At 48.1% G+C, this 27,081-nt stretch overlaps 1 protein-coding gene across 2 annotated transcripts in view; it reads right to left on the bottom strand.

Moving 5' to 3' along the window:
* The window catches only part of LOC102452244 (uncharacterized), a 56,528-nt gene extending 35,959 nt beyond the window's left edge, over window positions 1-20,569 (bottom strand). Inside the window, exons 1-10 of one of the 2 annotated variants that reach the window (XM_075899812.1) lie at window positions 20,086-20,569; window positions 11,517-11,594; window positions 10,619-10,650; window positions 8,142-8,169; window positions 8,008-8,035; window positions 6,066-6,114; window positions 4,348-4,506; window positions 2,974-3,188; window positions 955-1,058; window positions 370-488 (exon numbers count right to left, since the gene is read on the bottom strand). In XM_075899812.1, the coding sequence (XP_075755927.1) occupies window positions 370-488; window positions 955-1,058; window positions 2,974-3,188; window positions 4,348-4,506; window positions 6,066-6,114; window positions 8,008-8,035; window positions 8,142-8,169; window positions 10,619-10,650; window positions 11,517-11,559 (777 nt within the window). In that variant the 5' untranslated portion in view covers window positions 11,560-11,594; window positions 20,086-20,569. The remainder of the gene's footprint in view (window positions 1-369; window positions 489-954; window positions 1,059-2,973; window positions 3,189-4,347; window positions 4,507-6,065; window positions 6,115-8,007; window positions 8,036-8,141; window positions 8,170-10,618; window positions 10,651-11,516; window positions 11,595-20,085) is intronic. The other variant, XM_075899811.1, reaches the window with a different exon arrangement.
* Between the last annotated feature and the right edge of the window lie 6,512 nt (window positions 20,570-27,081).

Genomic DNA, 27,081 nt, shown 5'->3' with positions numbered 1-27,081 from the left:
TAAACTTCTCCATCCATGGGCGGACATTCTCCAACCATGTGCAGAATAATTTTTATGTGCACCAAGACGTGTGAATGTGCACCACTAGTAGAAATGGAACACCTAGCTGTGGGTGCACTGCTGATTAGTTGGGTGGCATCTGAATTTCTCCCGAATAGCACACAAGTGCCCACCTTACAGGGAACCCTGTTCTAGAGGAGTTCATCTCCATGGCACAATGAAGCGCTGACCTCTGCACCAGGGAGCCATTCAGTGCTAACCGGGACAACAAGATTTTTAGCACCTGTCCGACTAGGAAGTGGCCTGAAGCCAGCAACTCCTAACTTTCACCTTCCTCTGTATGCAGGAATAACTACAGCCACTACTCACGCCATGAAATCTGGAGTTCAGAGAGACCAAGTCTTGATAGGCAGCGTATTTGCTGAAGTTTCCAAAGTTAGTGGTTAGCCACGCGGCACTGGTGTTAAGGCCCTCGGCACATGCAGATCCTGCAAGAGAACAAGGAACAGACATGCCGCACCTCCTGCAGCTCCAATCAAAGGGCATGGTGAAAACACGAGGTCATGGTGAAAACACGAGGTCATGGTGAAAACACGAGGTCATGGTGAAAACACGAGACTTCATTAGAAATTGCCATGAGACCACACACTGCCGAGGTTATTCAACAGGCTGTGATCTGCCAGCAGGAGGTGTTAAAAAACTCCCTCCTCACACACCCTCCCCCACCATTCAATAAAACTCAGACTCTTCCAGGCCTAAGTCGGCACTGAAACATGCAGTGGTTTCTGGGCTGCCGCTGGTTGTATTCCTGGGCTTTCACAGTCTCTTTGCCAGGCAGCAATCTGAATAAACTGAGCTCTTCAGCAGGAATCCCTGCCCACCCCCGCCCCCGCCCACCGTGAAAGCAGCCAGAGATGTGCTGGGTTTGCCTGGGGCCATCAGGGGTTTCCTTACCTGAAGCGTTTAACCCTTTCAGGTAAGGGAGCTGGAAAGCACCGTAGACTTCCCTTTGGGTATTGTGGTTCATCTTGTTGAACTCCAGATCCAAGCCCTTAACTCTGCAATAGGGAATGATGCATCCCAGAGAGAGCGAGAGAGAAGATGAGGTAGGACAGGCAGGATGTCTCCTTCAGCTTTTTGCTCCCCAGCCCTTGATTTCCATATGGCTATGGATCACCGTTTCCACTTGACAGGAGGGGTCACAGGATCTCCCGCCCTGACTGTGTATGTTGTGCACAGATCAGTACATACAGCTCTCCCACTGGGGGGCTCATGCCCACACTCCAGGCTGGGACCCACTGTCTTACCGAATCTCTCACCCCCTTTCCCTCACGTTGTTCTCTCCCCCTTTCCCTCACTAATCTCTCCCTCTCATCAAAGAAGCAGGTGTTACAAAAGCTAAGGTATCTCTTTCTCCCCACCCTATCTATCTATCTATCTATCTATCTATCTATCTATCTATCTATCTATCTATCTATCTATCTATCTATCTATCTATCCCCACACACCCCATCTATCTATCTAATCTATCTATCTATCTATCCCCATACACCCCCTCTATCTATCTATCTATCTATCTATCTATCTATCTATCTATCTATCTATCTATCTATCTATCTATCTATCTATCTATCTATCTATCCCCATGCACCCATGCACCCATCTATCTATCTATCTATCTATCTATCTATCTATCTATCTATCTATCTATCTATCTATCTATCTATCTATCTATCTATCCCCATGCACCCATCTATCTATCTATCTATCTATCTATCTATCTATCTATCTATCTATCTATCTATCTATCTATCTATCTATCTATCCCCATGCACCCATCTATCTATCTATCTATCTATCTATCTATCTATCTATCTATCTATCCCCATGCACCCATCTATCTATCTATCTATCTATCTATCTATCTATCTATCTATCTATCTATCTATCCCCATACACCCCATCTATCTATCTATCTATCTATCTATCTATCTATCTATCTATCTATCTATCTATCTATCCCCATACACCCCATCTATCTATCTATCTATCTATCTATCTATCTATCTATCTATCTATCTATCTATCTATCTATCTATCTATCTATCTATCCCCATGCACCCATCTATCTATCTATCTATCTATCTATCTATCTATCTATCTATCTATCTATCTATCCCCACACACCCTATCTATCTATCTATCTATCTATCTATCTATCTATCTATCTATCTATCTATCTATCTATCTATCTATCTATCTATCTATCCCCACACACCCTATCTATCTATCTATCTATCTATCTATCTATCTATCTATCTATCTATCTATCCCCACACACCCTATCTATCTATCTATCTATCTATCTATCTATCTATCTATCTATCTATCTATCTATCTATCTATCTATCCCCATACACCCCCTCTATCTATCCATCTAGCCCGCACCTGTAAGCAGGGAAGATGTCAGACTCAGGACCTGATCCAACATGCTGTTCAATACGTACTATCAAGGGCACCGACAGCCTCTGAGGGACCCTGGGTAAAGAGGGGAGGTTCCCACTCCACACTCTTGAAGGGGAGGGGCCGGGGCAGTCATCCCGGAGTGCTGCCCAGAGAGCACGTCACCAGCCCCCAGGCAGCCCTCAGAGCGGCCAGGAGCATACCGTGCGGTGCTCTGGCGGCGATTTAAAGGGCCCAGGGCTCCAGCCACTGCCACAGTAGCAGCAACAGTAGCTAGGAGCCCAGGCCAATTTGAATCACCAGACTCCAAGGCAGTTGCCTTCCTTGACTCCCCTGCCTCCCCCTCCCTGCATTGATATAATCAGCAGCAGATGCCTCTTGATCCTTCGTAAGTTCAGGCCCTCGGAACACCGATGGAATTGGATTCAAATCATGGCTCCATATCTAATGCAGAGAACTGGGAGAGGAGAGAGGTTTCCTGTGATCCTAGCTCTACCCAATTCAACATACATCGCCTGGTACTGCGCGCATCCCAGGGTCTCATTGCGAAGGCACTGGAGTATGTCGGCCGGGACTGCTGCCAAAAAGGGCCTTAACCTCTTCTGGAACCACGGCCCCACAAACTCGGTCTTGTTATAAAGCTCTTCGTGCCTCAGCTTCCCATCCCATAGTGCCTCCAGCGCAAACCCTTTCCATTGTAGTGGGATCAGCGAGGAGTTAGCAACCTGCGACAGAAATATTTGAGCTTTGATGTTGCATAACAATCAGCATCCCGTACATCCCACGGCTAGAGCTCCGGTCAGCCCAGGATCCCAGAGGGTTTTACTGGGGCCAATTCTTTAGGCCTCCGAACCAACGACGGACCAGCTAGTTGTCCCTCGTGTTACTAGTTCTGAAGGTAGCTGGTTTTGGTGCTGGGCAATCATTTGTGAGCTGAACTGGGCTTGTCCATCTGTCAGAATAGTCCCAAATAATTTTCATTCTGTTCAAACAGCCTTGCTGACATTGAGAAGACTGCCTGGGGGCTCTCTTTCGAAAAAGCGGCTTGCTTTTTCAAAAGTACTGGTTGTCGTCTAGGCGCTCTTTTGCGAAAGAGGCATTTTTGAAAGTATCTTTCAAAAAACCTCTTTCGAAAGAGGCTAGCAGTCTAGACGTAGCCTAAAAGTGCTGTCATATGGGTGGAAATCAGGTAGCTATTGCATTTTATTAATATCAGCAGAACTGACTTATATGGGTCCTGTGTGTTGGGTAGTCTTGCCTTAATCTTTGTATTCATGCCTGTCAGTGTGAAAGAAGCTATTTGCATATATATGCAACCACACATAAGTTGTGGCCCTCGGCATGCACTGTGAGTATCATTGTGGCCCCCAGATCTTCCAAAATTGAGTAGCCCTGTTATAAGAACTAGGGGTCACCAAATGAAATGACTAGGTAGCAGGTTTAAAACAAACTAAAGGAAGTTTTTCTTCACTCAGTGCGCAGTTAACCTGTGGAACTCCTCGCCAGAGGATGTACTGAAGACTAGGACTTTACCAGGGTTCAAAAAAGAGCTAGATAAATTCATAGAGGTGAGGTCCATCAATGGCTATTAGCCAGGATGGGTAGGAATGGTGTCCCTAGCCTCTCTTTGTCTGGAAATGGGTGACAGAAGAGGGATCAAGTGATAATTACCTGTTGTGTTCCCTCCCTCTGGGGCATTTGGCATTGATAGATGGACCTGGGTTAGATGGACCTTTGGTCTCACACCGTATGGTCGTTCTTATGTTTTTATGACAAGGATGGGGGGAGATGGTCATGTTCTTTCTCAAAGACGTAGAGTAAGCAGCCTGCTTTAACCAACTCCTGCACTCTCTTCATGGACCCTAACGCAACGTGCTCTTTTACCTTGCCATTAAATTCTTCTAATGCCTCCTCCAGCTGTTTCCCGTTCACTTTGCCGACGAGGAACTTCAGAACACTTGGCTGCAAATCTGCATCTTTCCTCAGCAGGAACTCGAATGCAGCACTAATAAAGGAACTGTTCCACGCCGACAGGTGGTGTAGCTGGAGAAGAAACAGCACCTGTTGACCTAGACAATACATAATTCTTTCTTTCTTCTCATTTCGACTTTCTCCAATCTGACAACATCACTTCCTGCCTGACATGAGAGCAACTAACTCCAAGTTATTCATAGACTTTAAGGCCAGAAGGGAGCTTAGATCATCTTGTATATGACAGACCCGATGGTTAAGTATGACAGACTAAGGTGAGTCTTCCAGACAAGGAGCAGTCTTGATTTGAAGACAGCGCCATGTCCCTTGGCAGTTTGTTAATCACTCTCATTGTTACACAACTGCCTTGCTTCTATTGGAAATTGTCTGGTTCCAGCTTCCAAGCTATTGGTCCTTCTTGTGCCTTTCTCCGCTAGATTGAAGAGCCCTTTTGTACCAGGTATTCGCTCCTTGGGAAGGTTCTTACACCTTGTAGCTTGGCATGGTTCTGTATGGCTGTTACCTAAATTTACACTACTACTTTGGGAAAGTAAGGAAGAATGAGGCCTCTTCTAGTTCCCTAGTATGTGCTAAGGGTGTCCCAAGTGACTTCTTTGGGGCTTCTACTTCCTACTCCTTCTGCTCAGGTGGACGAAGGGAAATGTGACTGCAGTTAGTCTTTTTAGGCCCACCAGTGCACTGGATAGTTGGGAGGGAAACATTCTGATAAAGACCTTCCTCTTGGAGCAGGGGGCGGGCCAGGCAGGGGACAGTGAGGCTTAGGTCACATCTCCATTTGTGGGAAGATTGACGCTCTGTTGATCGATCTTCCGACGTTTGATTTAGCGGGTCTAGTTAAGACTCACTAAATCAAATGCCGAGGGTGCCGTACTCCTAGCAGTCGCGAGGAGTAAGGGAGGTTGATGGGATCATTTCTCTCATCAACCTTCCTCTGTAGAGATGGTGCCAAGCTCAACTTAAGATACATTGACTCCAGTTACGTTAGTTATCATAAGCCAACATTCCTGGCCTTAGACTGATCATTTCCTTGTTAAAATGCCCACAACATCCTAGTAAACTCAATGGCTGTGTCTAGACTGCATCCCTTTTCCACAAAAGGGATGCAAATTAGACACATCACAATTGCAAATGAAGCGGGGATTTAAATCCCCCCCACTTCATTTGCATAAACATGGCTGTCACTTTTTTCCGGCTCGGAGCTTTGCCGGAAAAAAGCGCCAGTCTAGATGGGGATCTTTCAGAAAATAAAGCCTTTTCCGAAAGATCCCTTATTCCTTATTTTAAGAGGAATAAGGGATCTTTCGGAAAAGGCTTTATTTTCCGAAAGATCCCCGTCTAGACTGGCACTTTTTTCCGGCAAAGCTCCGAGCCGGAAAAAAGCGGCAGCCATGTTTATGCAAATGAAGTGGTGGAGATTTAAATCCCCACTTCATTTGCAATTGTGATGTGTCTAATTTGCATCCCTTTTGCGGAAAAGGGATGCAGTATAGACACAGCCAACCCGTTTGAAATGATGGAAGCGAGCAAGATGGGAACACTACAGTGAAATCAGGCGGAATGGCAAAGAAAGGGTATTTGTAACCTCTTGACCAGCACTTTGTGATACTCACATTGTCACAGATTAAATGAGTGAAACTGGAGGACCCTCCGACATCATTACTGTGAAAAGAGAGGAAGAAACCACAATGTACGGCATAAGAGCAAAGACGGGAAATGAATACTAATTCAGTTTCTTTTAGTGACTGGTTAACGAACTGCTTCTTTTTCAGCTCAGGACATGCGGCATGCCAGTTCAGCTCCCTGTGAAACCACTGGCAAAGTATCAGTGTCCACAGAGAGTCTATAAATACTTGTTTTCTAATTGCTAATATAGGATACCCATTGAGTGCAAACTACCCAGAGATAGGCTGTAAGGGGCAGGGGAGCAGCATTACTTGTCCTAGTCTAATAAATCTATGAATATATAAGGTGCCACAGGACTCCACGTTGCTTGTCCTAGTCTAGTTTTCAATGGGGCACAAATTTTGCTTTGGCCATCGCAGGTGCAGGTGCCGCTGTGGTCTGCGGTTGTATCTGGTGCCATCAGGGAAGAGCCAAATGTGACCTTAGTGGTGGTAGGGATGGTGTGGGACACACAATAGTGTGGGGAGGAGATCCTGCTTCTTCCCACAACCTCCTATTTGTTGCTTTTCCCATTACACCCTCTCGGCACGCAAGTCACACTCACTGTGCACACTGTCAAAACAGTGCGAGTTCCACTAACTTGGCAAATGGGTCCCTCTTCTGACCAACTTACACCCAGTGTGTAACACGGGGTGGACACAGTTCGCCAGGGTTAGCCCATGGTGGGTCTCTGGTGCTTTATGGACCTGTGCGGCCGCAGGTATAGCTGTTGTGCTCCCATTGGCCACAGATGCCTGGTCCCAGCCAATGGGAGATGTGGGAAGCGGTGACCTGGTCTGCACTGCTTCCTGCAGCTCCTATTGGCTGGAAACGGGGCTCTGTGGCCAATGGGAGCTGCAAGCGGCCATACCTGCAGACACACAGGTAAATACAGTGTCGGGGGCCTGCTAGGGCTAACCCCTGTGAATCGCATCCGGGGCCACCTATTGCCCACCCCTGATGTAGCTCACCGCTGATTGGGGCACCAGTCAGCACAGCTGAGGGACTTTAATGGGAGTTGTACCCATGTACTGCAGCTGAGTTTGCTCCATGTCAATGCATCAGCTCTTGAATTGTGTGGTGGGGGGAGGTTGAGGCTGGGAGGACTCATTTAATCCACCTTTGCAAACAAATGCTTCTCCAATGCAAGGCACCTGGTTTTACTTAGCTGGGAGCTGGCACATCCTGAGATGGTTCAACCCGTCATAGTCCTCCAGCACAAACTCTGGGAATGAACCAGAGCGGTTTCCCATTTGAGAGTTCCCATAGCACAGAGCTGAACCTTTAATACAGGGGCTGATTATGAACCGATCTCTGATTCTGAAGGGCAGGGACAGGAAGATAATCTCCTCCCATCTCTGGTTAAGTCAACTTGGAACCTACTCGAGGAAAGCAGGCAACAGCCAGACTAGGTTTTAAAAAAGATGTTTCCAGTCAATTTCTGTAAGTACAGGTCCAGCACTCTCTGGTCCGGCAACATCCATGGTCCGGCATGATTGTAGTTAGCTGGATGGCCACTTATCATGGGTGTGGCCAAGTTTCCCACAGTCCCATAAAGTTTGTTTACAGACACTAGTCCTGGCTCTCGGTGCTGTGTTCTGGGCTGTTCTTTAGGTCTAATTTATCCTTAAATGTCTTCTAACAGCCCAGTAAGCAGTGGACATGTTGGTGATGCTGCCGGATAATATCAATCTCCCATGGTCAGGCAAATTCCCTGGTTTGGCACCAATCAGATCCCAAGAGTGCCAGGCTAGAGAGGTTCAACCTGTACCTGCATGGGTGACAATTGGTAGTATTTGGGGGCTGCACCACCCCCACATGCCCTCCCCTCCTTCTGGGTGGCCTTCCCTGCACCCCTTCCACTTGAGAGCACTGGTCACCAATGAATACCTGGTTCTGTTCTCACAAACTTCTGTTTCTGATAAAAGAGGAAGACAAAGAAAATAATTAATGTTTCCTCCCCATGGCAAACCTTAAGGCTTGTCACAAAATACAATGACAGAGTGTACATGGCAATCACATACCGTTTATCGGAACGCCAGGCGCAGGACACTGGAGCGGAAGGGGGAAAAAAGCACACAGAGAAATTTAATCTTTCGCTTTCTTATATGAATGATTGACATGGTCCTATCGCAGACATTATGGTTACAATGCCCTATTTTAATATAATACCAAGAAGCTACTATATAGTTGAAAGAGTCTGTCTGTCTGTTCAAGAACTCCTCCTAAATGGTAAGAGTTAGGACCAGCAAATTCGGCAGGCAGCTTCCTCTAAACCTAACTTAAACTTTAAGCAATGTAATGGTTTGGTTGAGCCAGGAAAATGGGATGTGTCAGGAATGGGATTGCTTCTCAGAAAACCATACAGAGAAGAGACAGAATCACCAAGCCAGTGAAAGGGGCTGGCTGGGGGTGTGCCTTCCCCCTGTCAGGGACTGCCCCAGCCTTGAGCCTCCCACCCCTCAGGAGACGTTAGAGAGAGAGGAGAGGCTGAAGTCTCCCCCCCCATTGGTATAAGGACATTGTTGGCTGTTCCCCTTAGTCAGGGAGTGAGGGGGAAATGCAGTTTGCTGCATCCCTCCCTCTGGCTGGGGATCGCAGAGGCCAGATAAACTTGAACCTTCGAGATTTGCACCCCTCCCCCAGTTGTGCCTGCTGGAGCTACAGCAGCCATGGAGAAGTGCTTCTCACCTGGCCCCAAACCGGTGTGGTGAGAGAGGGCTGGGGTAGTCCCCTCTCCCCAGAGAAGCCTGCAAACTGAACCCCTCCACCCCATCTTCTATTTTCCAAAACATGAACATTGCTTGAGTTAAGGACCCGAGCAACGCCCCGTCCGTCTCCTAGTCTCTCATATTGTAGGACTTCAAGATGGCAAGTCATTCACAGAGTGTGGGCTGGATGCTCTGGTCTGTTACAGCCTGTGGATGACACTCTAACAGTGCAGGGGGTGGGACTAGATAGGGGCTGTCTCTGACACAAGGGGTGTGGCCGGAATGTCACTCGCTATCTGCATTCTACAACAGCTGGGATGTGGTCTCCTGAAATTGCAGCGAGCCGAGAGAGAAAAAAATCCCAGCAGCCGTGAAACTATTCAAAGCAGGGCTGGCAAGCGATTGCAAAATTAAATCGCGATTCATTGAGCGATTAAAAATTTTAAACGCGATTAATCATTTGAATCGCGATTCATTGCACGATTAATCATACGCGCTGCCCCCTTGGAAGTGCAGTTTTGGCACTCGAAAGGGGTAGCACATTAGGAGTCCCCAGCTGATCCCCGGTTCGGCGTTGCAAAGCTCCTTTGAAGTGCTGCTCTGGCATCCAGTTCCTTTTTCTATCCTCTTTGCTTGCTGCATTGGTTGGCTCCCAGCCAGACCCAGGATCAGGCTCTTTCTGTACAGGACTGACGTCACCCCCAAAATGCAGCAATACCGCATTCTCAGCACGTCGCTCCACTGCAATTTTCACGTGGCATTCCTCAGGCATGACACATCCATGAACCCAGCCGATCTTGCCCCTCACTCTGCTTACTTAGGGCTTGTCTTCACTGCCCTGCAGAGACTGATCCACCAGCACTCGATTTATTGCGTCTGCTTAGACACGATAAATCAACCTCCGAGCACTCTCCCCTTGTCGCTGGCATTCCACCAGGTTGAGAAGAATAGCTGAAATCGATGGGAGAGCAGTCCCTGACAATCTTACTGCACTGAATACACTGCAGTAGAAGATACTATTTTCGTAGCTGAAGTTGCGTAGGCTAGATTGACAGGGGGCGTTTAGAGTAGACAAGGCCTCAGAGATGGAATATACTGTACCAAACAAACCAACAATATAGTGCGCTTGATTTTTATTCAGGTTGCAAATATATGTGCAAAATTAACTGTGTTTTTGTATGCAATTACTATCTGATTACCTATGCAAATTAGATCATTACGCAGGATCTGTGTTCGTACAGTTCTGGCCTATGATCCTAGTTCAGAAACACTAAGATAGTACAATAAATAACAATAATAACTAGGCTCTTACGACATCTCAGAGGGGTCGCCATGTTAGTCTGTAACTTTAAAAACGAGTAGTCCTGAGATGCCCTAGAGACTAACAAAAATAGACAGGGTCATGAGCTTTTGTGGGTAAAACCCTCTTCGTCAGATGAGTTGCACCGTGTATGTAGAGGCACTGGGCCTATTTCAGATGTGCGGTTGCATGTTCGTTTATGCAACTATGCTATTTTAAAAAGTCAGGCCTAATACAGTTCTTTTCCTTCCAATTTTTACAGCCCTGGCATTACCATTGGTTCCTATGGCCTGGGCTAGTTTTGACATCTTATCATCCTTCTGTCTTATTGGCCTACATATCACCTTCTTTCAGAGGTCTCTGCTGATCCCTCTTGCACTGGACTGCCTGGAAGGATCTGGCGAGTGACCTGAAATGCCTCATTATTCACATTCCTTTGGAGCTGTGTTAGTACCTTAGTGAGATTAAAGCAGACAGCAAAACAACTTACTGATGCAGCTGTCACCGGGTCCACTGAACATCCTGTGAAATGTTTGTTAAAATAACGTTAAAACTGGCCCATGGTTATTTCAACAAGATCAAATACAAATTCTAAAACTCTCAGAGGAGTCCAATAAAGCATCCCTTCCTTTACAGTCTGTGGCAAGGAGTCTTTTCTTCGTCTCCTTATTGAGCCGTCATTTTGATAAGCTAATGCAGATAGTATACGCCGGCAAATACTGCCTGAAGGATCAACCAAGCATATTCTAAAAATTCTGCCACTGAGAAGGCTGTAGTCACTTTCAAGAGAGCCTGTCTCTGATAATCTAAGGCATCCACTGACTGTGTGCCGGCCAGCCGAGAAGAGAGTGAGAGGAGTGTACATAGGGACAAGGTGGGCGTGCTTTCCTTTGGAGGAGCGTGCACAGTGCAATACATTTCCTCTCCCGCATGGCGGTGGGTAATCAAGGCAAGGGAAGGCATTGCCTTCCCAAAACTTCATGACAGCCCCAGCCCTCTGGGTAGCCAGGAAGGATCGTGCCTGAGGGCTAGGGTTGGGTGGGGCTTGGCTGGTGGGGGAGGTTGTTGAAGGGGCGTGGTCTTGGAGGAAGGGGTGTGGCTTTGGGCAGAAGGGGAGGGGCTTGGGTTTCCCTTACCCGGCTGGGCCTTCACCCATGCTCTCCCTTGACCATTTAGTTAATGGAAAGATGCCCTTGGACTTCAATGGGGTATTGGATGGGGCCCTTAGCTAGAACTTAACAGTTCCTGTGAACCTGGGAGCAATGTGGATGTGTAAAACAAAAGCCTATGGCCATGTGGAATAAAGCAGAAGACGTACTGTTCCAATCCACGGGTGAGAAACTCTGAACGAATACGCTGATTATACATTGAGAAAACAAGTGACTCACCCAGGTAAAGAGCAAAAGCCAATATGTAGGAAATGCAGGTCATCTTGGCTGTGAAATGCCTTTGTCTTCCGATTAGAGCTGGAAAACACGGAACAGAAGCAGAGCACTGAATAAGCAGCCATCACACTGCAGCTCACTACATCGGGTTCAGTCCCGTGGTCTGGATGCACCAGTCACCTGGAATTGCACGTCCTGTGTAAACTAGTAACACTCCTGACAACAGATTCGTGTCTCCTACCTTAGCCAGGCATTACGTGCAGAAGCAAGACCAAAAGCAATCTGCATTACGTAAAAGTACAGGTTGAACCTCTCTAGTCTGGCACCCTTGGGACCTGACTGGTGCCAAACGAGAGAATTTGCTGGACCACGGGAGGTCAGTGTTGTCTAGCAGCATCACCCACACTTCCACTGCTTACTGGGCTGTGAGGAGACATTTCGGGGTCAATGAGAGCTAAAGAACAGTCCAGAACACTGAGACCAGGACCAGGAAACAAACTTCATGGGGCTACAGAAAACGTGGCCACCCCCATGATAAGTGGACGTGGCTTCACTTTAAAATCGTGCAGGACCACGGATTTTTCCAGACGAGAGAGGTTCAATCTGTAATTCATCTTATATCTTAAGGTCCCACAGGACTCCTTGTTGTTTCACCTTACAAAGGAGCTGGTGATATCTCATATACATTAGCCCATGGGTGGGTAAGATCCGGCCTGTGAGCCACATCCAGCCTGCCACGCCTTTTGATCCAGCCTGAGGCCTGCCCTGCCAACGCCCCGAGGCAGGCTCTCGGACTTCTGAAGCCTGAGGCTGCTCAAAAAGGCAGGGAATTCCCCCCAGCCGCTATGCCTCCCCCTAGCCCATTGACTGTGCCCTAGAAGCAGCCAGCAGCAGGTCCAACTCCTAGGTGTGTATGCGGGGGCGGAGTGGGGGGGCAGACAGCACAGGGCTCTGCGCACTGCCCCTGCCCCAAGCATTAGCTCCGCACTCTCATTAGCTGCTGCTGGCTGCTTCTGGGGACAGCCTGGTCTGCGGTGCCAGAATGGGCAGGAAGCGGCCTTAACCCCCCCACTGCACCGCTGCCTGGGAGCCGTTCAAGCTACATAAGAACATAAGAACGGCCGTACTGGGTCAGACCAAAGGTCCATCTAGCCCAGTGTCCTGTCTACTGACAGTGGCCAGCACCAGGTCCCCAGAGAGGGTGGACCGAAGACAATGATCAAGCGATTTGTCTCCTGCCATCCCTCTCCAGCCTCTGACAGACAGAGGCCAAGGACACCATTTTATCCCCTGGCTAATAGCCTTTTATGGACCTAACCTCCATGAAATTATCTAGCATCTTTTTAAACTCTGTTATAGTCCTAGCCTTCACAGCCTCCTCTGGCAAGGAGTTCCACAGGTTGACTACACGCTGTGTGAAGAAGAACTTTCTTTTATTAGTTTTAAACCTGCTCCCCATTAATTTCATTCGGTGTCCTCTAGTTCTTCTATTTAGGGAACTAATAAATAACTTTTCTTTATCGGCCCTCTCCACACCACTCATGATTTTATATCCCTCTATCATATCCGCCCTTAGTCTCCTCTTTTCTAAACTGAAAAGCTAAGCCCCTCCTGTCCCAGTCCTGACCCCCTCAAAGCTGGGGCCCCTCCTACATCCCAAAGCTCCCCTCCTCAGCCCCAACCCTGAGCCCACACTCCAGTCAAATTCTGTTCTGCATCAACCATTTTCTTCAGCTGGGTCATGAGACCAAAGGTTTGAAACCCCCGGGCTAACGGGTGATGCTCTTTTCCCACCATGAGAGTACGTCTGGCCTGGCTGCCGTTCAGTGCCCCAGTCGTAGAGGACCCTCCAGAAAGACCCTTTCTGCTGCTCGCCGGGCATAACAATCAAGATGTGTTTGATTCCCCCCGCGAGGGTGCTAAAGAGTCTTTCTATTGACATCACTCGGCGTCGGATCAAGCCTTGGGAGAGGGAAAGAGGCTGGAACACTGAGGCTGTGCCGTCAGCGGCATGACTCCTCCAGGAACCGACAATAACGAGGGAAAGCAAATCCCTGGCAGCCTGCAATCCCTTGGCGTGAGGAAGAACACGCAGGGATAACTGATCTCGCTGAGATAAAGACAGCAGAGCACAGTCACTGATTGCAGGGCTCGGCAATTTGAATCCAGGATACAGACCGGTGCCAGAACTCAAAAGAAAGCTCACAGGTTTCCCTGTGTGCTATCCAAGCCATAAATCTGCCCGCGTTCACACTAGGGATATAAAGAGTTAACCGGTTAACTCAGTAAGCATTGCCTTCCGGGCATGCTTACTGGGGAAACAATGGGCCTGTCTACACTAGGAAACTATTTTAAAATAACTAAAATCGATTTAATAACTCCCAAAATCGAAATAGTGTGTCCCCACTGTGGGGAAGTCCAAGGCAGGCTCCATTAATGTAGACGCACTACCTCGACTTAGAGCCGCAGAAAGCACTGGGAAGTAATCACCGTAAATTACGGCATATAACCCGCACACGAGTATTACCCGCACCTGAGTATAACCCGTGATTTTCCCTGATTGAGTAAAAAAAAGTCTTGTATACCCCATGCATGTGTATAGCCTGCGGGAGATGGACCGCAGGTAACGTTAATGCAAAGCACCTGTAATCAAGTGTTGATGAGTCGCTAAGCAGCACTAAGTAGGCTATAACCCTTATTGCTGGTATATAATCCCTTTGAACTACACTGCTTTTCCATTCATTTATTCCTTCAGTGTTTTTAACTTGTATTTTAAACTTTTTAAACTTTTATTCTTTTACTAGTTGCACAGTAAACTGATGAATTTTAATGTATTTTAATTAATTTTAATATAACTGCCTCTACTATTAAATTAAAATATGCTGCTTTTCTCAAATAAGAGTCAGTCTTCTCTTCCTTTCAGTAAAAAAAACCCTGTATTACATGCGGACGAGTATAGCCCACAGAGGCGGGGATATGTAAAACTTTGCATAACCCGCAGGTTATATTTGCTAAAGTACAGTAGTTCAAATGACTCTGGGGAATAGTTATTTCAAAACAGCAGCACCAATGTGTCCACAAGACACCCACAGTGTGATGCAGCCGTCGGGTTAACCAGTTAAATGTATAGTTTGACCAGTTACCGGTAACATTTTAAAGGGGATTTCACAGGCTAGTTCACACAAAGCTGGGAGAGTGTGGAATATTTATGACAAAATGACAAATGGCTTGAGGTCAAAGGATTTCTCATTCTGGAAGGAACTCAGACAACGAGGAGATTTTCAATGCAAAGTCATGTCTCCTGCAGGTAACATTGTTTTTTGAACGAAGTTGGTGACCTTCCCATTGCAAATGGGATCCTTTGTGTTTTCGTGGGGTTTCTAGGAGAAATTGGACCTTTTGTTTCCACTGCTCATAGAGGAAAGGAGGGAATTTGTGCAAAAGAGAATAGGAACAATTTGAATGCAAAATCTGCAAAACAAATATTGTGAGATGTTTTGTCGCTTGAGATAGCTCGGTCTCTCCGGCAAGTGGTTTTTTTGTGAGCCTCCGGGAAACCTTGAGTGAATCTGAGAACATTACAAATTGGTAACTCAACCAATAACCAGCCAGCATCTGGTGTTTTTGTGCTGTTTTCCTTCTACAGAGTTTGCAAAGCTGTACTCGGAGGCTTTGAAGAGGATTGTTTATACTACCGTGTGCCGGATATTGTGCAAACACAGAGGAAGAGACAGTCCATGCCTTACACTCTAAGACAAGTCACAACCAAGGTGTGTAACAAGCAAACAGAGGGAATGTAGTAAGGAGGATGAGATAAGAGACCTGTGGTTATGTAAACACCATGGGTACATCTACACTATAAGGGAAGTCAAAGTAAGAGACGCAACTCCAGCTACATATATTACGTAGCTTGAGGCAACTTATCTTAAATCCCTGTCCACACAGTGGGGCTACGTCTACATTGGCAAGATTTTGCGCAAATACTTTTAACACAAGAGTTTTGGCGTTAACGTATTTGCACAAGAGGGCGTCTACACTGGCATGTGCTTTTGCACAAGAGATGTGCTTTTGCACAAAAGCATCCGTTCCAGTGTAGCTGCTCTTTTGCACAAGAAAGCTCCGATGGCCATTTTAACCATTGGGCTTTCTTGTGCAAGAAATTCATGTTGCCTGTCTACACTGGCCTCTTGCACAAGAACACTTGCGCAAGGGGGCTTATTCCTGAGTGGGAACGTCAGAGTTCTTCTGCAAGAAGCCCTGATTTCTTACATTAGAACATCAGTGTTCTTGCGCAAGAGCTCGTGGCCAGTGTAGACAGGTGGCAAGTTTTTGCGCAAAAGCACCAGAAAAATCTTGCCAATGTAGACATAGCCTGGGAGCTTGACAGGAGTAAATGCTCTAATTGACTTCCCTTTCTCCTCACAAGGATCAAGAGTACTGGCATCAATGGGGCACCTTTTGAGTTTGATCTCACGAGTCTGTATCACACCTGCTAAATTGAATCCTGGAAGATCGACTGTGGCACCATCGATTTTCCATGTCATATAGACGTGCCCCATAGGTGCACTCCAGCACTGTGGCTGGAGTCACTGGGATGCCTTAGCTCCGTGGTCACCAACCAGTAGATCGCGATCTACCGGTAGATCTCAGGGGCTCTAAGAGTAGCTCTTGAGCCCTCTTTGAACTGCGCACCTGCGCAGTACATTTACATTAGATTTCCTCATGTAATGTAGGCGGGGCTTCAAGAAAGGGGCGGGGCAGTAGATCTTTGCCTGTTCTGAGACTTAAAAAGTTAGCTGCTCTCTCAGCATAACAGAAATGTAAACCCTGTCTAGCTGGCCAATTATGTCAGGTTTGTGACTGCTTTGTACTCCTGGAAGGCTACAAAGCAGGCAGGGTATGCTGGTGAATCTGGCCCCACAAGCTAGAAAGAAAATAAAAATGCTCAATTAGAAGAGCGTAAAGCTAAACGGAACTGTATGAGGATACGGTCTGGCTGGCGGCGTAACACACGGCGTAGAATTTCACATGGTGAGCTCTGCCTCAAGCCAGTCAGTACGAGGTGGGCTAGCGCCTAGCATTGAGGTGATATCACAGGGTGGACTCACCCTGCCAGTAGCCCTGGGAATTAGCTCGTCGGCTCACTGGATGCCTCCCTAGTCTGGACCCACACCACTCTTGGAGCACGGGGTCCTCTTTAGGACGTGGCCCTTTGGCAGTGCCCACTCCTGTGTCCCTCAGCCCCCCTTCCAGGGGGTGGGTGGGGTGTTTATCAGTCTCCGCGCTCCAGGGAACACCCAGTTCCCCTCTGAACTCCTAGTCTCAGTGACCCACTGCCAGTCTTCATCTAGCACCTGACTCGGGGCAAACTGCAGCCTGTAATGGCCACTGCTCATGGGCAAGAGGGGGTGGACCTGCTGCCCTTGCTGCCTCTCTGCAGCCCTAGTAGCCTCAGACCTTGCTTCAGGCCTTGCAGCTTGGCCAGAGCTTCCCCAGCTCTGCCTTCCTTCCCCAGCTCCAGCTCCAGCTCCAGCTCCAGCTCCAGCTCCAGCTCCAGCTCCAGCTCCAGCTCCAGCTCCAGCTCCAGCTCCAGCTCCAGCTCCAGCTCCAGGAAGCCTCCTGCTTCCCAGGCAGCCAGGCCCCTCCTGCTCTCCAGACAGAACAAGAGCAAGTCCCACCTCCCTGCAGGAGCCCTGCTTTATATAGCCCCCAGCTGGGCCCTAATCAGCAATAACCGCCTCAGCTGGGGCTTCGCTGTCAGTCCTCACTCAGGGCTGGGGTTTTGCCCTTAAAGGGCCAGCGCAGGGCAGACGCCCTGTCACAGGTGGCCACAGGAGTTCCAAGGACTCACTCGGGGTAGGTATTACCCTGGGTTTTACCTGCTTTTGCGTGACAGCAGCAGCATCTCCCCGACCTTACTTGGTCCCCTTCAAAGGGCCATCTTGGATACAAATGCAGAAAATGTCCGTGTGTTAAGCGAGGCGAGCTGGGTGGTGATCATGCTTGGAAATCCCCTGTGAGCTGGGAACCTCACTCTCCCTCACACACATACAGCAGTGGTCACCAACCAGTCGATCGGATTCCACGAGGAGTAACGGTAGTTCGGAATAGGAAGCCTAATCCAAACTACCTACTCCGTGCCGCGTGTAGCCGCGGGCTCGGAGTCCGAACTAGCAGGGATTTAAAAAATTAACCACCCGAGTTCAAGCTAGGGTGGTAGTGTAGACATACCCTAAGAGAGTTTAAAGAGAAGCTAGATAATTTCATGGAGGTTAGGTCCATAAAAGGCTATTAGCCAGGGGGTAGAATTGGTGTCCCTGGCCTCTGTTTGTCAGAAGCTGGAGAGGGATGGCAGGAGACAAATCGCTTGATCATTGTCCTTGGTCCACCCTCTCTGGGGCACCTGGTGCTGGCCACTGTTGGTAGACAGGATACTAGGCTAGATGGACCTTTGGTCTGACCCAATATGGCCGTTTTTATGGTCTTATGTTCTTAAGTTAAGTGAAAAAGCATTTCTTTTCTTTTCTTTTGATCCATTTTGAATCTGACCCCCTTTCATTTCATTGCCTAGTCCCCTTTTTCTTGTCTGACAAGCCAGGAAGAACAGAAGCTGCCAACCTCTCTGAACTGTTTCATCGTGTCATCTTTTAGGGCATGTCTACACTGGGAAACTTATTTTTAAAATAATGAAAATTGAGTTAACTCCAGAAATAACAAAATCAAAATAGTGTGTCGATACTAGGCGCGGGGAGCCTCGAAATTAGTCTGAGGCAGGCTCCCTTCATGTGGACACGCTGCCTCGACTTGGAGCTCCAAGAAACACGGGGAAGCCATTACTGTGAATGACTCCGGGGAGAAGGTATTATAAAGGAAGTGCCACCCGAGCATCCACACTACTGCTACTTTGGAATAACTATTCCGGAATTACTGTTATTCCCCAAGGAAAGCTGGAGTACAGATTTCAACATGAGCAGCCCGTTATTTCGAAATAACGGGCTTGGTAGTGTGGACGCGCCGCTTATTATTTCAACCTCAGGGGGGTTACTTTGAAATAAAGCCCTAGTGTAGGCCAGGGCTTACCAGCTCCCTTCTCAGCTACACAAGCCAAATCTTTTCAGTTTCCCTGTAGAGCAGTGTTTTTCCATGCCCTGAGCTCAGGGTCAGGGAATAATGTGGAGGCCACTCCAAGATTTTGAGAAGTGGTCAAGAGCTGCACTGTGCTATAGAAGGGGTGCAGAGTCTGGGAGAGAGGTTGGGTGCAGAAAGGAGCTCGGGGGAGGGGACTAGGGTGCTGGAGAGGGGGTGGGGTGCGAGAGGGAGTTTGGTGAAGGAGGGGGTCTCAGCACATGAAGCTCCTCTCCCCGCCCCCCAGTGCAGAGAGGCAGATGGAGCAGCCAGCCGCTCTGAGCCCTGGGGCTGCTCCCTGCCTGTAGCTCCAGTGGGGTGGGCCAGATTGAAAGGCTTGGCGCGCTGGATCCAGTCCCCGGGCTGTATCTTGCTGGCCCCTGCCTTAGACACTCCAGTCACTCCTCTCCCTGGTTCCGCTGAGGAGGGTCAGGACTCTGGCTTGTGAAAGGATGGTCCGGGAGAAGGGACAGGGTTACCCGGCCTTTCATTGGCGTTCCTGCCTGCCTACCAATTCCCTCAGCTGCAAGAACCTGTGCCTCTCAAAGGTGTTTGTCGTGGCCCCCAAAAGGCCATTTTGCTTTTTGCACCCAGCGAGGGAGCCCAAGAATTCCTGCCAAACCCCACAAGCAGGCTAAGCACCTGCAGCTTGCTAACGAGATCCCAAGGCAGATGTTCCACTGATGGGTGCCGATTCCGACCAGCTTCATCTCTGGCCTCCCCATTTCCCTAACACACGAGAAGACTCAGGGTCCCATCCCTGGAATTCCCACGTGAATTTGTGCAGAATAGTTTCCTGCTCAGCCAGTCGGTCGCCTGAATCAAGATGAACAGTGCAAATGCCGACCTGCGTCCAAGGGGTGATTGTTTCCTTTCTACGGCTTTAAAGCGATGGGACAAACCCAGCTAGCACCCCCGGGTCAATGCACCTATGCTCAGAACTTTGCTCGCCCTCTCAAATTCCCATGAACTCATTTCTCAGCATTCCTCATGGAACAGACAAAAATACTGATCCCTCTTCTGATGGGAGAAGGGTCCCCCACGTCCTTAAGGACCGCCACTGGGTATGGCTCTAAACGGCAGATCAGAAGGAATTCCGTACAATTAAATCGGTAAAAACCAGCATGAGACCAGTTCGGTGTCGTATCTCCTCTCTACCCCAGCCACAGACAGAGACAATCAGATCAGCTAGAAATAGCAGGTAGAAAATAAAGAGCTCATGAGCAGATCGATAGGCTGTTCACACAATCCACAGCATCCATGTTTCACTGAGCCACAGGACAGTTAATAAACTTCTAGTCTGAGTACATTCTAGCTATTCCATGGTATGATTAGCTATCAAGTCAATATCGTTTTCATTTTCATCACTGCTCCACTCTGGGCATCTGTTTTCTCCTGCAGTTATACAAGTTAAATTTCTTTAACCCAAATAAAGATATTGACTCACCTGTTACCAGGAGGGCTGCAAACTCACCTTCTGTTTGTGCCTGATGTCCCTGACCCTGGATGAGTAATGTTAAGGAACAGGTCTGTCCTGGTCTTATCACTCCAGGGTGGGTGGGGGATGTTGTTCTCAGGCAGTGGGTGGGACAAGAGTTGGTTTTTCAAATGGTGCTTTGGAAAAGATTCTTTAAAAAAAACCTGTTAGTCTGAACTTCCTTCTGAGTGAATTAATTCCTTCATGGAACAATTCAACAGATGAGAAAGAGTTTGGTTCTGCTTTCCCTGCTAAGTCAGAACTTTCTTTGAAGTCAGTGGAAATTCTTTAACCTGTGTCAGAGATACAGTTTATATATTGTAGACAGTCTACAAAACAGAGCAGTGGACTGGTACTGCATTGTATTGTATTCTCCTGCTTAATAGTTTTCTTTCTTTCTTTCTTTCTTTCTTTCTTTCTTTCTTTCTTTCTTTCTTTCTTTCTTTCTTTCTTTCTTTCTTTCTTTCTCACTGAGAATTCCTACTCCAATTCTGGAGTAGACTACATGTAGTATCAGAGGGGTAGCTGTGTTAGTTTGCAGCTTTAAAAACAACCAGTAGTCCTGTGGCACCTTAGCCCTGGTCTACATTAGGGAATTATTCTGAAATAACGTACCTTATTTTGAAATAACAAGCGGAGCGTCTACACTACCCACCCCATTATTTTGAAATAATGGCTGGTAATTTCAAAATATTAACTCCTGTTTTCCTTGGGGAATGAGCTTATTTTGAAATAGTTCTATTAGGAGTTATTATTTCGAAAGAAGTTATTTTGAAATAATTTCCTAGTGCAGACATGCCCTGAGAGATTAACAAAAATATATATAGCACCATGAGCTTTTGTGGCTAACACCCACTTTCTCAGATGAGATAGTATGTTGTTTCCTGGACTAGTATCCCAGAGCTGAATTCTGAACTAATTTCCACTAGTGTAAATACTGTTACTCCTCTATTTGCCACCAAGACCCGCATGCAACTCTGATTTGGATTATTAGTCCACTACGCTGAAGTCACTGTGTTAAAGAAAAAGGGTCAAATTCTCAGCTTAGGCCTCCCAGACTGTCTATGCTCCCTGTGTCTACATGCTCAAAACCTGCATCTGCTAATTAGCCATCCGATTACCTCATCTGCATGTCAAGGCGAACCTGTGGGGGCAATTGAAAAGGCTCCTACAAGAGGAGGGCTTGTCAAGCTACACACTGGCTGGAAGCAATTGCAAATTGTACAGACAGGACAAATACACAATCCCTGCCCTTGCTAAGACACCTTGAGCCATTCCCCTTTGTTACTGGTGAGACCCTGCGGTGTCTGCTTTGCAGGAGTGTTACCCACAACAAATGATTCTCAATAGAAAATGGTTGCCATGGCGAGGAGAGGGGATTAGCCTCTCCCATGGCCCCATCCCCCCTTCCTCCAGGTAGAGCAAAAAGGGGGTTTACAGCTGAAATGCAGAAGCCGAGAAAAGGGCGTGTCGGGGAAGGATGCCAATCCCTCCCGCAGGCCCGCCCGTGCTCCCAGGAGTTATTTTGGATCAGAGATGCTTAGGAGTCCATGTTCCTCACCGGTCCAGCTGCAAATTCATCCAGTGAAAGAGGAAAATTACTTTGGGACTGTGGCACATTTTGCTGCAGCCTGAGAAGGAACAAAGTTGGACATTAGGAAACACGTCCTAACTCTCAGGGTGGTTGAGCACTGGAATAAATTGCCTAGGGAGGTTGTGGAATCTCCATCGTTGGAGACATTTCAAAGCAAGTTGAATAGACATCGGTCAGGGTTGGTCTGGTGCTTGGTCCTGCCGTGAGGGCAGGGGACTGGACTTGATGACCTCTCGAGGTCCCTTCCAGTTCTGTGATTCTCCGAAGTCTTAATAAAGCCATCTATTAATAAAATATAATAATGATTATTATCAGGGCTCGACGAATCACTGAATCTACTCGCCCGTGGCGAGTAGATTTCAGCCGGTCGCCCTGTTCACCGGCGGCGCGCGCATGCGCCATGCGGGTCTTGCGCATGCGCAGTATAGGGCTGGCGAGTAGGTTTTGCCACCGTTTGTCAAGCCCTGATTATTATAATGAGCTAGCCCCAGAGGTTTCATAGATTCCAAGGCCAGGAGGTACCATGGTGATCATCGACTTGTCTAGCTTCCTGTGAAACACAAGTTCTAAAACTTCCCCCAAGTAATTCCTAGAGCAGATCTTTTAGAAGCACATCCGATCTTGATTTTAAAATTGTCAGTGACAGAGAATCCCACAAGCCCCTCAGTAAGTTGTTCCAGTGCTTAATTACTCTCACTGTCAAAAATCCAGTCTGATTTGTCTCGCTTCCACTTCCAGCCACTGCATTGTGTTAGACCTTTTTCTGCTAGAGTGAAGAGCCTAGTATTAAATATTTATTCCCCATGTAGGTACTTATAGATTTTAAATCAAGTCACCCCTTGACTTTCTCTTTGTCCTTGCATTTACTCAGGCAAAACTCCCACCAAAGACAACAAGTTTAGCACAGCAGCATTAACAATGAATAAGAAAGTTATAACAATACAGGCTGAACCTCTCTTGTCCGGCACCCTCGAGACCTGACCGGTGCCAAACCGGAGAATTTGCCAAACTACAAGAGGTTAATGTTGTCTAACAGCATGACCGACTCTTCCACTGCTTACTGGGCTCTTAGAAGACAATTAGGGGTAATTAGAGCTAAAGAACAGCACAGAACACTGAAAGCCAGGACTGGTGGCTGGAAACAAACTTTATGGAGCCTCAGGAAACTTCAGCCACACCCATGTTCAGTGGACATCCAGCTAACTAAAGTTATGCCAGACCACGGAAGTTACCAGATCAGAGACTGCCAGACTAGAGAGGCTCAACGTGTATTTGTCATTGCAAATATACAGTATTTCAGCTGCATTTTGGGTTAAATAGGCTTTCGTGAGCTAGCCTGGGAACGTAAATGCCATTGATAACATTGATTCTATGGGAAAATGCGTTCCAATGTGTTCCAATTTCTGTTCAATTCCTCCGGGGCACCTGGCATTGGTCACTGTGGGCAGACAGGACCCTGGGCTAGATGGACCTTTGGTCTCACCCAGTCTGGCCACTCTTATGTTCTTAAACAACGGACTTTCAGGGGAACTTTTGGAACTAGGGATGTTAAATGTAGTTTAATCAACAAATCGATGGATTTTCCATTGACTAGTCGATTAGTTGATAAGCGGGGAGCCGCAGTGGGGTTAGCCTGCCAGCTCTTAATCCATGTAAAAGGGCAAAGCTCAGCAGGAGGGAATCAGCTGTCCCAGGTGCTGGGTCCCCCCAGCTGTGCTGTGCCCCTCCCCCTTCTGTGTCAGCTCTTAATACATTTAAAAACCAGAGACTAGGCGTGAGCTGGGATCCAGCTGATTCTGGGCTCATGCCCAGGCCCCGCTACCTCCCTGCCTCCCCCTGCCTCCCATGGAGATGATGCTGGATGGGGGAACTGGCTTTTAAGCCGGCTTCCCCCAGCACCAGCTCCTGCTCCCTGCCCACTGCAGAGAGGCAGCAAGGGGTGGGGAAGCGACTAGTCGAGGGACTAGTCGATTATCTGATAAGCTTTTGTTTGTCGACTAGTCGCTTATATCCCTATTTGGAACACAACCCATTCGTACGTTGGGGACTTTCTATATGAGGCAACAGTGTGGCACTGTTGCAAAAAAAATTAAAAATGCCAACATCATTCTGGAAAGTATTAGCGGAAGTGTTGTAAGCAGGACACAAGAAGCCATTCTTCCCCTCTCCTCCGCACTGATTCGGCCCCAGCTGGAGTGTTGTGCCCAGTTCTGGGCGCCACATGTCAGGAAAGACGTGCAGAAATGGGAGAGGGTCCAGAGAAGAGCAACACGAATGATGAAAGGTCTAGAAAACATAATATATGAGGGAAGATTGACAAAAATCTGGGATTTGTTTAGTCTGGAAAAGAGAAAACGGAGAGGGAACATGACAACAGCTTTCAAGTACCTATAAGGTTGGAGGAGGGAGGAAAATGATTCTCTTTACCCTCTGAGGATGGGCTCAAATTGCAGCAAGCGAGGTTTAGATTAGACATTCGGAAAAATGTCCCATCTCAGTGGTGAAACGCTGCATTATTTTGCTGAGAGCCTGTGGAAATTCCGCCACCGGAGATACATAAGAGCAGGTTAGACACAGGGCTGTCAGGGCTGGTCTAGGTGTTACGTCAGCTTTGTCTACAGTTCTAAGATGAAAGTGTAACCAACGCCAGGTTAGGGTTGCCAGGTGTCCGGTATGGAACTGAACAGTCCAGTATTTGCGCCTCCTGTCCGGTAAAGAAATTGAGATAATACTGGACACACAAAATGTCCAGTATACTCTACTTTACCCAGTTTGGTGCCCAACGGACATGTGGCAGGGGTGGGGTGTGTGGCAGGGGAGTGGCCCGTCAATTAAAGGGGCCACAACTGAATTTTGCTTTTTTTTCCCTCCACAAAATGTTCCCCGTGCTTTTTTTTTCTTTTGGGGTGGGTCCGGTATTTTGGGTGGAACCATCTGGCACCCCTAGCAGCAGTGCGGTCACGGCAGGCAAGCGGGAAGGACGCTCGCCCAGCGCTGTCGATAAACAGCTTCCACAAGGGGAGTAGCGAACAGCACCGGGACCCTGTTTCCAAGTAGCGCTTTACAGTGCTGTAATTGCTGCGCTGGGGTGGGGGTGTGTGTGTAGGGGGGGGTTCGTACCCCTGAGCCAGAAAGCTGCAGCGCAGAAACTTGCCAGTGTGGACGAGCCTTTAGTCCAGCCAAGAGCACAGGGATGGAACTAGCACACGGGGTTTCAAATAAGGGTCACGACTCGGGACTGGGCGGGGGAATGTCGGGCGCTGGGTCTCATTACTGCAGGGGGTCAGGTGACCAGTGAGGGGTGGCTAAGGCAGCTCCCTGCCCGGCCTGGCACCACAGGGTGCACTGCGCCCCAGAAGTGGCCGGTGACAGGCCCGGCTCCTAGATGAGGCAGCGGGGGGAAAGGGGGAAGCCACAGGGCTCTGTGCGCTGCCCTTGCTCCAAGCACTAGCTCCGCACTCCCGTTGGCTGGGAACTGGCTGCTTCTGGGCCCGGCATGGTCTGCGGGGCCAGGAGACGCAGGAAACTGCTTTAGCCCCCCGCTGTACCGCTGAATCGGAGCTGTTCACGGTCAGCCCCTCCTGCCCCAGCCCTGCCCTCCCCAAAGCTAGAGCCCCCTCCTACACTCCAAAGCCCCTCTTGTCCCAGCACAGAGCCCGCACTCTAGTCGAATGATGTTGGGTCGCGGCATCAATGATTTTCTTCAGCTGGGCCAGGAGAGAAAAAACTTTGTGAACCACTGGACTAGACGATCTCCCGAGATCCCTTCCAGCCCTGGGATTCTGTGAGCCGCGCCTCCGGGTTCCTAGCACAGTCCCGCAACGCCAGAGCATGCGGCTCTCATTCTTCAGCTTCTTATTTGTCTGGGGAATGACTCCCAGGCAAAGGGACGTCCAACCTGCCTGACTGGTTCCCCCCAAGCAGCGCGTTAGTCAGGCCTGGCATTTTGGGTTTCTATTTTAGAATGATCTCCCGTAAAGATAGCGGCCTGGCAGAGTGATTTGGTACAGAAACCTGTTTGATGTGATAGGATCTACAGGAAAAGGCCTTTGACTGCCTAAGGCTAGCCACCCGAGGTCAGGTCTTGTATTGGGAATGAGAACGCAGCCTGGGGACCTTGACAGCTCATTGCTTACACGGCAGGGGCTTAACGCGCGTGATACTGAGTAGCCATCGCTCAGCATCCGTGTTCCCTCTCCTCTTTTCCATCCCTGTGCGGATTTTCCCATCCACGTGCAGAATAAATGTTGCTGTGTGTACGAGGCATGTGTGAATGGGCACCACCGGGAGAAACACAAACCTAGCAGTGGGTGCACTGCTAATCAGCGGGGCAAATGGGAATATCTCCCGAGTGACCGCACAAGCACACCACTTCTATGGGTCACTGGTCAGAATAAACACAGCAGTCTTAACCAGGAAGCACTCGCAACACCATGGCTGTGTCTACATTGGCACCCTTTTCCGGAAAAGGGATGCAGAGTAGCCAAGTCGGAATTGCAAATTCAGTGGGGATTTACATTTTCCCCGCTGCATTTGCATGAACATGGCTGCCGCTTTTTTCCGGCTCAGGGCTTTGCCGGAAAAAAGCGCCAGTCTAGACAGGGATCTTTTGGAAAATAAAGCCTTTTCCGAAAGATCCCTTATTCCTGATTTTAAGAGGAATAAGGGATCTTTCAGAAAAGGCTTTATTTTCCGAAAGATCCCCGTCTAGACTGGTGCTTTTTGCTGGCAAAGCCCCGAGCCGGAAAAAAGTGGCAGCCATGTTCATGCAAATGAAGCGGGGGAGATTTAAATCCCCGCTTCATTTGCAATTGCGCTGTGTCTAATCTGCATTCCTTTTCCGCAAAAGGGGTGCAGTCTAGACACAGCCTAAGCGTTACAAAAAAAGACTATTATCAATAACACTCCTGTTTGCAATTTCCTCCCTGACCTAGCTGAAGGTAAGTAAAACAAACCTCTCACCTTTCTATCCGGTTACCTGTAGAATTTCCAATGGGTAAATCACCACATCTGTGCCCCAACGCATGACTAGTATGTTTAAATCCTAAGGGTGTGTCTACATGGCACTGTAAATCGAAATAAGATACGCAATTTGAGCTACGTAAATTGCGTATCTTATTTCGATGCTATTTCGAAATGGCTTTTTTCATCATTTGGCGATGTCTACACTGTGCCAAATTTCGAAATAAAGTGCTATTTCAAAACGTCCCTTACTCCTCATAGAATGAGGTTTACAGGGACAGTGGAATAGCGAACCTGAAATAACAGGCTTGCTGTGAAGACACGGGATAGCTACTTCGGGATACTCCTGCATCCCGAAATACCGTTGCAGTGTAGATGTAGCCTAAGATGCGTCTGTCTTGTTTGGCTCA

This window comes from Pelodiscus sinensis, chromosome 16 (assembly GCF_049634645.1).
Source record: "Pelodiscus sinensis isolate JC-2024 chromosome 16, ASM4963464v1, whole genome shotgun sequence".
In the NCBI taxonomy this organism is placed as follows: domain Eukaryota; kingdom Metazoa; phylum Chordata; order Testudines; family Trionychidae; genus Pelodiscus; species Pelodiscus sinensis.
The sequence above is the reverse complement of the archived record's forward strand: the minus strand, read 5'-3'. Positions and strand labels throughout refer to the sequence as shown.